The sequence below is a fragment of the Typopeltis vanoorti genome, chromosome 12, assembly GCF_054136105.1.
Source record: "Typopeltis vanoorti isolate ZY-2024b chromosome 12, IOZ_Tvanoo_1.0, whole genome shotgun sequence".
NCBI classification, from domain to species: domain Eukaryota; kingdom Metazoa; phylum Arthropoda; class Arachnida; order Uropygi; family Thelyphonidae; genus Typopeltis; species Typopeltis vanoorti.
In genome coordinates this window covers 106,878,618-106,891,224 of record NC_143560.1, presented here as the reverse complement: position 1 = coordinate 106,891,224, position 12,607 = coordinate 106,878,618, and the positions used below count along the sequence as shown (strand labels likewise).

General features: G+C 34.9%; 1 protein-coding gene across 2 annotated transcripts in view; it reads right to left on the bottom strand.

Annotated features, from left to right (window-relative positions):
- The window catches only part of LOC150101113 (all-trans retinoic acid-induced differentiation factor-like), a 131,050-nt gene that overhangs the window by 45,384 nt on the left and 73,059 nt on the right, over positions 1–12,607 (bottom strand). For both annotated transcript variants that reach the window (XM_090401363.1, XM_090401362.1), the window contains exon 5: positions 2,721–2,830. In XM_090401363.1, coding sequence (XP_090257489.1) covers positions 2,721–2,830 — 110 coding nt within the window. The remainder of the gene's footprint in view (positions 1–2,720; positions 2,831–12,607) is intronic.

Sequence of the window (12,607 nt, the reverse complement as noted above, 5' to 3'; positions counted from 1 at the left end):
CGAGTACAAATTGATATTTAGAGCCACGACTGCATGCTAGGATAAAGAGAACAGGAATTAGTTTATTTATTGTTGGAAGTTTATTACTGTGTATCACTCTGAGAGAGTCACCTTGGATAAGAGCCTCGTCTATCCTCAGTATTGGCTGGCACATTTAAAATATAAATTTGTCAATATTTATCAGGTGAACTGTCTCAGAGGATATGTTTAAGAGCAGCATCCCATACTTGGACAAAGCCCTAATCATAAATTAAATTACACGTGACTAAACTTAAGAATGGCCTAAATTTAGCTTGTTTAAAGAAAGGGAAATTTGTATATGTGAGTAGGGTATATGCAACTAACAAGATTAGATAAAGATATAAAGATAATATAGTTAAAGAATATGCAAACCATATAAAGAGAGGTACATAACAATACACCTGCATATTTAAAGAAAAAATGTTTTAAGACTAGAAAACATTCGGTAACAACAATGGTTGGTATAATCCAGGTCATCTATCTTCTCTTTATGTTTCACATCTGCAATATGTTCCTTCTTTCTCACCTCAAATCCACGGTTTGTCTTGTACTATGTAGATTAAACCACAAGAGACTATCCTACTCAAAAATTAGGTATAGTCTACCTAAAGAATCAAGTTCTATTATACAAAATGAGGACCAACTCAATCTCAAACTTCAGACTCTATTAAATTATTTTGTTCTCAATGACTATTCCAAAAAGTTGACAGGATTTTATTTTCAAACTCTAACTCTCTGAATAACCAGAATACTCAATATAGATTCGATCACAATTCCATATATTAGCAGTCTCTCGATTAAAATAGTATCTCTTTTCAAATATCACAACACATTGAAATTACTTTTAAACCAATTCAAACCATTCGCAGCTGTCTGAGGTCTACTAAAAATAGCATGCTTTTCTAAAAATACCCAAAGGTATATAGAATTCTATGCTCTTGTGGTTTAACCTATATTAGGAGAGACAGGCCATGGATTTGAAATGAGAAAGAAGGAATATGTTGTAGATGTCAAACATAAGAGAAAAGATAGATCTAGTCTGGCACAATCATACTTATAGTACCAACCATGCAGTTGAATGGAATGTTTCAACAATGCCTTATTGTAGACAAAAATTAGTATTCCACACTTCAAAAGGAATCAGTCACGGTCATTCATTCACAGAGATCACTTAATAAAAACCAAGGATTGATGTTGTGACATATGAAAATTGCTTAGTAAATCTTTTAACCTCAACTTCACCAAAACTCACTTTCTGTCACTAACTGCAGATGGCTAATGAGTGCTATGTGATTTTATGTTTATTAGTTAGCATGAATTAATTAATATTTCTTGTAATGGTTTATTAGCATTTAGTCAACTTTGTGATTTATTTATATAATTTTGATGTTTATTAAGTCCTGATGAAGCCACTATTCTATTTTGGTTGGTGAAAATAGTAAATGTATTTTTCATTTTTAATAACTAATAAATTTCCTTTTTACTGATACATCTGCAGTTACATAAATATATAAAAGATGATTGTTTTGAAATTCATGAATAAGAAAGATTATATGGAAGCACTTACTTGTTGCCATCCCTGTAAGATTAACCTACCATCCAACTTTCCCATTATGCAACCTACGCAATGTTCTAAAGGTGCCAGGCAATTTGTTAATTTATGGTTGAGATGTCTTAAGAAGACAAATGCTCTGCGACAGTGTTATAATAAGATAAAATAGATATAATTCATTTTAAGTTAAGGGGATAATAAATCCTGTATTATTTTACAGCTGGGTACGAAACTCAGAGATCGAAATCTAAGAGTTTCATGCCGAAGAACTATCGGCGAGTCCAAGCGTAAGTCATCGCTTGGTAGTACAACACTATGGCAACTCGTGTCAAAGGTGGAGCAAGCTCCGTCACTATCCTTAATATTTTCTCATAATGTAAAACGCAGTTCCTAGGAACTGCGTTTTACATTATGAGGAAAGGTCACTACCCAGACCGGTTTCAACCTTTATTGAGGTCTCATCAGTGAGTAGGTAGACCTGGAATATCAAGGTTTAATTGAACCGAACCTACATATGCCCTTACTAACGAATTGCCAGACCGGTGTACCATATATTATTATTACTACGATAAAGAGCCAAGAGGCTATTTTTCCGCAACATAAATTAAGTTAAGGGGATAATAAATCCCGTATTATTTTACAGCCGGGTACGAAACTGGAAGATCGAAATCCATCGACATCTAAAAGTTTCATACCGTTCATAAGTTAGTAGGGGTATATGTAAGTTCGGTAAACTTAAACCTTGATATTCCAGGTCTACCTACCAACTGACGAGACCTCGATAAAGGTCGAAACCGGTCTGGGTAGTGACCTCTCCTCATAATGTAAAACAGTAATACATCTCCTAAGAGCTGCGTTTTACATTATGAGAAAATATTAAGGATAATGACGGAGCTTGCTCCACCTTTGACACGAGTTGCCATAGTGTTGTACTACCCAAGTGATGACTTACGCTTGGACTCGCCAATAGTTCTTCGGCATGAAACTCTTAGATTTCGATCTCCGAGTTTCATACCCGGCTGTAAAATAATACAGGATTTATTATCCCCTTAACTTAATTTATGTCACCGGAAAAATAGCCTCTTGGCACTTTATCGTAATAATTCATTTCCTTATCAAATTAAAGGTAAAGTCTTCATTTACATACCATTTAAATATTGACAGGGATTATTTTGCAAATGACATTCCCTTGGATTTTCTGTCACAGCTTTCCATGCTTCAGTACCTCCTGGACAATCACAATCTGTTGGCAAAAATCTATTACCGTAAATAAAAAATGAAATTTAAAATGTTGCATATGTAAAATAATATAATCTGAAATATATAATTCTTTAATTAAATTTAACCATTTCAATGATGTTTTTAGTGAACTTCATAAAGATATGTTCAAAAGATAAAATTACAGTAAACTGGAGATCACTAAATGGCCAAAAGTAACTGGGAGGAGATCTGCATATGACATATTAAGAAATGTGGTAAACCACCTTAGGTTTCTGACATAATGCCTAGTTCTTATCTTCTTGTGGTACACCACATAAGAAGGTACATACCTGGATGATGATGATCAAATAAGGATGGTCTAACAATTTGAGTGTATGTTGTTTCATATATCAGTTATAATATATATGTATGTATATATCAGGGAAGCTAAAGGAAATATGAAAAGTCAGCAACCAGAACAATCTCAACTTCAGCAGAATTAAAAACAGGCACAATGTAAAAATAAATAAATAAAATTACAAAAGTATATATAAAATTGATAAAAATGATAATAATAAAAAAAAATCCTTAGCCCACCCATGATACAAAATGTACTATAGGTTTATAACAACCTTTCGTGAGTGGGAACCACAAAGCATCAACATAAAAGTAATAATACTGGTAGAAGAATTAAAGCAGTACCATATTGACATAACTGGTCTTATAAGAAGCTAGAATAATATCAATGGTTAAAAAAAAAATCTCCCCCCCCCCCACCGGTGATTTCACTCCAGCTTTTCTATAAGTACAGATATCGTCATTTAACCCTCCAGAGGTCCCACGTGGACTGGGAGTCTGCACGTTTGCTTTTTTTGCGTATATTTCTAAAGCGGCTGGTTAACTCCGGTTGTGCGTTTATGTAGCTTCGTATATAGGCAGGACATATGTTAGTGTAGAATATTACATTGATGCGATAACAACTGTTCCCACTGAGACATTGTGCAGTCACGGATCCCACGCGACCCTTAGTGTTATAAGAATAAGCACTCATCAAAATTTATAAAATTAGTAAGTACTTGTAAATTATTTATAATTTTACATACAGGCTTATATATCAGGTGATCCAAAAGTAACAGAAAAAGTAAAAATTCAATAATTCGAAAAGTATAGACAGTAGAACGATGCGGTTTTCACAGAAATGCACAGAAAGATGGGATTTTTTTTTTTAATAATGAAAAATTTTATTACCAGAATAGTTACATTTGCCACCGACAGGTGGCGCTTCAGTTGTGTCAGTAGTTTGTGCTGTGGCGCAGCACAGTTTGCGAGGATTACAAATGTTCAATGTGACAGCCGTCATTCATGAGAATGGATCAAACATGGCACGACACCCTGCACAGCATCGAAGAGGGTTTCAGCTGTAATTCCTGTCACAATAGCTTCTTTCAACATGGCCAATGACGTTGGCCAACCTCTGTATACCTGTGACTTCAAGTAGCCCCATAACCAAAAGTCACAAGGTAAGGTCTGGAGATCTTGGTGGCCATTCGTGCAGGAAAGAGCGACTGAGGACAAGGTCATCTCCAAATGTCGATCGCAGCAGGTGCTGGACAGGACCTGTGATGTGCAGAGGTGCTCCATCCTGCATAAATGTTACACTATGGAGTGCTTGCAATAATGAATGATGCTGTCTCTTAAAAGCGCTGCATAATGCTTGCCTATGACAGAAACAGTTCAAAATGTACCGCTGTGGACTTCCTCAAAGAAAAAGGGGCCTATAATTAATCGTGAGGTACAATTTATGTACCTCACGGTTTAAATAGTGACAGGCAGCAGCTCTGGGACCACTACAGTGCCACCTGTCGGTGAGAAATGTAACTATTCTGGCAATAAAATTTTTCGTTATTAAAAAAAATCCCATGTCTTTCTGTGCATTTCTGTGAAAACTGCATCGTGCTACTGTATACTTTTCAAATGATTGAATTTTTACTTTTTCTGTGACGTTTGGATCACCTGGAAATATACATTTACACAGGAAATATTTTTTATATACATATCTATTTTGTATGTTTGTATATAATTGCAATATGGTAAATTATATTCTCTTTAGGTAAAATAAAATGAGTGACTATGAGAAGGAGCAAGAATGATTACAGAAGCTGATGAACAAATGTTTCGCTAATGACGAGGATGAAGTGTTTTAGACAATGTGGAAGAAATGAGTGGCAGCAAAACCGAGCAAGAAGCCGATGAGGTGTCATTAGAAATAGCTGAAGATAACCCAGAGAGTTTGGAGGATAGATTCTATCAGGGAAAAGACAGAACTTTATGGAGAGCGGTACCACGAACTAACAAATGTATTAGAACTGAGAGATACAATATAATCAAAGAATCATCTGGCCCTAAAAATACACTCAAAATTTGTCACCTTTTGAAATTTGGAATTATTTTATAGGCGATTCCATTTTATTGATTATTTTGGAAAACATAACAAGTATATAGAAAGTTTAGCTAGTAATTACACTCGAGAACAAGACACCAAGTTTACAACTCTGAATGAAATACAGGCTTTAGTTGGACTTCTATATATTGCTGGTATATATAAAGCAAACCATTTGAATTTAGATCTTTTTGGAAGTAATGGTAAAGGCATTGAAATATTTCAACTAACAATGTTGGTGAGGCGATTCAAATTCCTTTTGAGGTGTTTGAGATTTGATGATAAGAGTACACGTGAAGAAAGAAAAAAGCTAGACAAATTGGCAGCTATTCATGAAGTTTTTGATCTATTTGTTACAAAGTGCAAAAATGGATACAATCTAGGTGCATTCGCTACAATCGATGAAAAGCTGGAAGGTTTTCGAGAAAAATGTTCATTTCGCCAATACATACCAAGTAAACCGAATAAATATGGTATTAAAATTTTTACATTATGTGATGCTAAAATGTACTATATGGCTAATCTTGAGATATATGTTGGACAACAACTGGAAGGGCCGTACTTCATGAGCAATTCGCCAGGTGACGTTGTTGAGAGACTAGTAGAACCAATCAAAAATTCTGGGAGAAATATTACTTTAGATAATTGGTTCACTTCTTTTCCTTTGATTGAAAACTTGCTAAAGAAATATAGACTTACTTTAATAGGAACAGTTCGAAAAAATAAAAGAGAACTACCTCCTGAATTATTGCAAACAAATCGTTCTATAAAATCGAGTGTGTTTGCTTTCAAAGATAAATGCACACTTGTATCATACTGTCCCAAAAACAAAAAAAAAATTGTTTTGTTAGCATCAAGTTTGCATGACGATGGCATTGATACAGAGAGCGGAGCTTTATACAAAACTGAAATTCTGACTACCTATAACCATACAAAAGGAGGAGTAGATGTTGTAGATCAATTGTGTTCAACATACAATTGTGCTAGATCAACAATAAGATGGCCTATGGTAGTTTTTTACTCTTGAATCAACATTGCTGGAATTAATTCTCAAGTTATTTACCATGCGAATAACATTGACAAAAAAAATATTGTGACGTAAATTTCTGCAAGATCTTGGATTCTCTCTACTACAACAAGCACATTTGCAAGAAAAGGTATCAATTCAAAGTTTGCCGAGAAATATAAAACTAAGACTCACAGAAATTTGTGGATCACTCGAGAACAGAATTGAGAACGAAACTGCAGTTGCACATCCAGAAAAAAGGAAGATGCTATTATTGTGATAGAAAAAAAACCCCGTGCATCTAAACATTATTGTAAAGAGTTACAAATTTATGTCTTGAATTCTACAATCATGTGCAATGAATGTGTAGAACTTAAGTAAAAGAATGTTAATCCAGTTCTATGCATTTATTGCGCATGTAGCATATGCAGTTCTATTTCTAAGACATTTAATTTTTTTTTTGTTTTCTCTTACAAATGCTGTAATTTGAATAAATAATCTTTTTTCTACAATATGCTTATTTATTATTATTCAAAACACCTTCAATTTTGTTAAAAATGGGTGCAGAATGATAGTCAGCATGCAGCCCTTGATGCCAAAAATTTTTACGCGACCTCTGAGGGGTTAACTTAAATGCTTCCAATGAAATGTATAAAACAGATATTGAACTAGAAGAAATCTATAAAAAGTTTTATCTTAGAATTAATTGTGTAGTCATTATATCAGAAATCTTCAAGAATTTCAACATAACCCCAGAAATCTCAAAGTTCATCAGAAATTTGTGTTTAGATCATTACTAACAGCAAATGCTTCAAGCATATCTTCTGGCATGATATGTGAAGTTAGAGAAGGGAGGTCAGTTTGAATTACGAACCTTGTAATCTTCCAGTAGAATAATCCCCCGTTTGGATAATTAAAATGTAGAAAATCAACTTGCGAGATATACAATATGAGAGATCAGAGTGGTTATTAATTAAACAGTGATGAAAGCAGAAAATGAAAAGCAACAAAGGAAAACTACGAAATTTTGAGCCAGAGATCACAAAGAACAGATTCTAGATTTCACAATCTCTATCATGGAAAGTAAGATCTCACAAGTATACATATATGACCATTCTTACAGAAAAAATAATGAAGAATATACTATGGATAGATGAGGTGGAAAGCAGATAGCATAAATCTTACTCTACTGCATACTTCTGTAATATGTGGTTTCCAGCTTAAGTTGTTGTTCAATTTTTAATCCTTAATAGGTAAATCGTAAATAATATTCACATTTTCTATCTCCATGCCGTTTCGATTTAGATTAATTTTACAATTACAGTTATGTAGGAATATACAGATGAAAAAATTGATTTTGCTAACAGGTGTATTTCTGAGTTTAAAAATTATAAATTTTGTTTTTTTTAGTGTTGAGAATAAGTTCATTCACATGAAACCAGATCATTTTTAGTTTTCAGTTCTGTGTTGACCATGTTTTGCATTTCACAGTGAATATCAATGTGGTGTCATCTGCAAAGGTGTTTAACTCACTTGATAACTGTAGCTCACAGAATTCATTGATGTAAATCATAAATATCCCAAGCATTATTAACCTTCAGGAACACTGCAATTTAGCTGTATGAAATTGCTATAGCTTTTATTAATTTTTACTGCATGTGATCTAGATGTTAAATAACTTTTAAACCAGGTGAGCACAACCTCTAATTCCCATAGTCACTATTTTTTTTTTTTAAATAAAATATCATGTGATACTGTGTCAAAAGCTTTCTGGAGGTCAATAAAAATTGAAGTTAGTTTGTATTGGTCTTGTGATGAGTAATTCAATTTTGTGAAGTTCAGCAGTGCATGCTCAGTACAAGTAACCCTCATATAACACAGATGTTAGGTTCCATAGAAATGCCGCGTTATGTGAGACTCAGATTACATAAAAAACGTAGGGTTAGGTTCTGAAATCGTTTTTTTTTAATTATATAACCAACAATGACATACCCAACAAAAATATATTTTTATTTAATTTATGTAAGTTAAGAAAACATAAACTATGAAACAAATATATAGTATAAACTTATAAAATTACAAATTGTACATAAACTTCATTGCACATAATAAAGTGCATATTACAATCGTCATCACTGTCTTCAAAATGAAAACATTTCATAGATGTTCCTTATTTACGAGTGGCCAGAAGTCGTCATCACTTGAATTTCAAGTGATGATTTCATTTGTAAAATTCCCATTGCATACTTCGGCTGGTTTAATTATTAAGACGTCAGTAATAAGACCTTGCTTACCACTATGCTGCAATTTTTTTATTAAGTTCATAATATGGAGATAAACAAATATCCAATTGTCTCGTGAATTTTCCAGAGCCCTTCGTTCTGGGGTCATTATCCGTAAAAGAGCTTCCTAACTTTCTTGCCAAGTGCAATCCTTCTACTAATTTCTTTAAACTGAATTTTTTAACGGATTCATTACAATCAGAATCTTCAACAGAACTTTCCCCACCATTTGTTTCGATATCATCTATTAATTATACCAGTACATCACCTATTAATTGTATCAGACACATCCTGACTGATGTGTCTGAAAGGACAGACCATTCACTCAGAATTTAACATGTTTAAAATTGAGGCTGAAGAAAGAAAAACGTGCACTCCAGCAGAACCACAAGGGAAATTTCTAAATGTATAAGAAAATATTTTCCTTTCATGTAAGATATTATAATACTATATTGTTTTATTTATTTATAAGAAGAGAATTATTTAAATATCACGTTCATTTGAGATGACTTGTTTTTCTGTGAATCACTGAGTAACCTGTAAACAAGGGTCTAATGGTCGCGTGCATGTTAAACAAAAAGCCCAAGGCAGTTACATACACGGAAAGCAACTCATGTTCGCCTTCCGAGAAAGAGTGCTCCCAAAGCAGGGAGAAAGTAAGGGACCAACCTGGGGATGAGATTATCATAGTGCTGTTTGGAAAATTCAGAAGGAAAAAGAGGGCGCTAACAAGAGAAATAAAAGAAGCTCGCGAGGTCAACGAAGCTCTTTTTTCTCATCTCATCGGTTGTTGTTCCGGGTCCTTCCTGTTCGAGTGGATTGTGCACAAGAGAGCGGTGTCTAGCAGCGGGAGATTCAAGTAGTCTGTTCAATGAACTCCTGATGGAGTATCAGTGTGTAATAGCGAGCGCTCTCCTTGGAAGCAGTTGCAGGCACTATCATGTCCACAGCTAACCTCCGACAACGCGGAAACGATGCTGTATACAAAGATAGGGGCCTATCGAGGAGTAACCAGACCCTGCACGTAGCGTGATGGAAGATACAATTAGCAGACAACACAAAAGGTAGAAAAGACCAGCAGACCTGAAACTTTTCGTTTTCATGTTAATTATTTCACATTGGAGAGAATAAATTACCTTGTGATATGATTGATGTTTGGACAGTCTAGCTAATGAATTCTAAGTAGAATTTTGTGATATGTAACATAATTGATGTCCATCTGGCATATTGTCCTGGACCGATTTGTTAATGAGAGAGGCACAATCAAATTTGTGTGATATATGTTACAGGTAGAATTAAATTGAGATTGCTTTGATATTAAGCCTTAGCGCTTAGAAGTGAAATTTAGGAGAGAGAGAGAGAGTTACTGTTTTGGTAGTACTGTGCTTAGTGATATGCTTAGTTTTGGTTGGATATGATTTTTGAACTAATTTAGTGTGAATTGACATTATAACCTAGAATTGATTTTGCATGACTGAGTTTATTGAATATGTGGTATAATATAACTGTAAATGTGTTTCAAGTTTCAAATAAACATGTATTTTGTTTTATTCTGAGTCTTGCCTGAATATGACAGTCAACTCACCACTCATAAAATTCTGAACCATAAACAGGAGGGGATTGGTAGTTAAAGAATTAGTTTAAAGGCCACGACTGTCAGTAAGGGTTACTAATGAGTTTATGCATAAGAATCTGGGTATATCTCGCTGAATAGAAATCCACTCTATTATAGGACATGAGCTGGCGCAGCGTTAAAAAACAAATTTGCATATATTCGACAAGGAGACAAACTCAAAATTTTGGTAAGCATAGATACAACTGCAGAGTAGATATTTGGAAGAAGTAAAAGTAAGGTTTTAGCAAAAGGTAACAGCACAGCCGGTAATGGCACAGCTGGTAGGATGTGTTTAGGTCCCTTAAATAAAATTTACTTAATCAGTAATCACAGTGAGTAGGTATTGACCTCATATCAGGCAATCAGAAATTATTGATGGTAATAGAAATTGAATAGTAAGATTCTTTGTGTCACATTGTAAGCTGAATGCAAGTATGTCTCTCCCAGCAAGCTCACAACCTAATGACCTCCCAACATGCTCAGAACCCAATGATTTGGAATTTTTCAGAATGATAAATTCGCAACAGGTCTTCCCTCAGTTTTCGGGAGAAGAATCTGATGATGTGATGCGTTCTTCGAGTATATCGAGGAACTGTGAAGAATTGGCCGATGGAGTGAATTCCAACTGCTCATTCTGCTACAAAGCAAGCTAGTTGGAAGGGCTAAGACTTACTTTTACTCCTTGCCAGTTTTGAAGGAAACCTGAAATTATTATACATTTAAAGAGGCCCTCATATCTCAGTTTTCAAGGGTAAGGAATGTGGGACCGAATCTATTGAGGCTCCAGAAGATGGGCAAAGGGACAAAGAAAGTGTGTCAGACTTCTATAACCGAATGTTAGCTCTTGCCAACAAACTGAGTTTCTCTAACAAAGACCAACACCATTTGAACTGGGCAGTCTTCCAGCACGTTAGAGCAGGATTAAGACTAGAATTAAGAGACTGCTTTCGGAAAAGAAATATCGAATTTAGAAGATTGTTATAAGGCAGTAAGAGAAAAAGGGCAGCTGCTTGGTGACATATGTCCCGCAGCCATGGTCGGATCAGTTAACATAATTAAAGAAGAGAGAGAGATAACATTAGCAATCAGAACCACAAAAGGGAGCATTCAGAGAGGAAGGAAAAGTAGAAAGCACAGAAGGACAATAAAGGAAGTAGAACTGAGACAGTTTGCCAGATTACCACTGATGTTCCTAGCTTTAGTGAAGTTTGCTCACTGATCAAGCAGGAAGTGGAAAAATTACAATAGCCTCCATGAGAAACCTGGAAAGTTCCTCCTTTCAGGAGGGAAACCACTGATCTAATTCACAAAGAGTTTGAAAAGCTATTTTCAAACTCTTTGTGAATTAGACTAGTCTTTAATAATTTTTTATAATAATCTTTGTGAATTAGACCAGGTCTATAATAATCTTTTATAGACCTCTACTATAAAAAATGGATTCGGTGATGCAAAGACTAGCGGAATTGTCTGCAAATTGCAATGGTAACTCTCCTTTGTCCTCAGACAGAGACAATGAAAGGGGTTATTACAGGGAACCCCCGAGGTGCTATAACTGTAATAGGATAGGGCATCTAGTCCGAGATTGTTTTAATAGGCAACGATTCTCAAAAACAAAATTTCACACCAAGGCCAAATCGCATCTTTGCACCAAACAAACATGGGGGATAAGACGAAATCAAAGACAAATCCCAGGAATTACGGTGAAGGGAGAAATTTGCAGCAGAAGGTTTAAAGCTCTAATAGATACTGGTTCCCAAGCTTCAATTATATCGGAAAACTATTTCAGGAAACTAGAACCCGATGTAAGAAAGAAAATCAGATATTTTAGTAGACCGATTAAGCTTCCGAGAATATCACCATCTGTTACTCACACGACAAGATCAGTAAGGTTAAGAATAGGATTACCTCAGTATAAAATGAACATCTACCATAACTTCATAGTACTGCCAAGAGACTCACACATAGAACTAATTCTAGGGGATGACTTCCTAACAAAGTTCAATTTTACTTGTGATTATTCTAGGAAGGAAGTCTGCTTTCTGGGAAAAGGGAGAGGTATTGAGGATGTAAGGGAAACACAAATTAGAAGTAAGGAGGGCTCCCATACACACTGGAAACACCGAGGGAATAATAATCTGAAACCGACTGAGGGGAACACTGAAAATAGCACTCTCATCGAACCTGGGCATGATGCAATCTCTAAATTAAAGGTCATTGGGGATCCTGATATGATTGAGAAAAAGGAAGGAACACATTCAGATAAGGAGAATATAAACCAGAATGAACATGAAACCGTTGAATTAAATATCAACTTTGCTTGCTTAGAGAGAAGGCTGATGAACCCCTGTGAGAAGCTAAGGAATATCAAGCATAGAATTCAGGAAAGGCAACCTGAACTCAACACTGCCAGTAGTAAGGAAAATTTTAAAACAGTAAGAAAAGGGGGTGGAAAAATTAAAAGACAAATAACAAAATTTCATACATAAAAAAT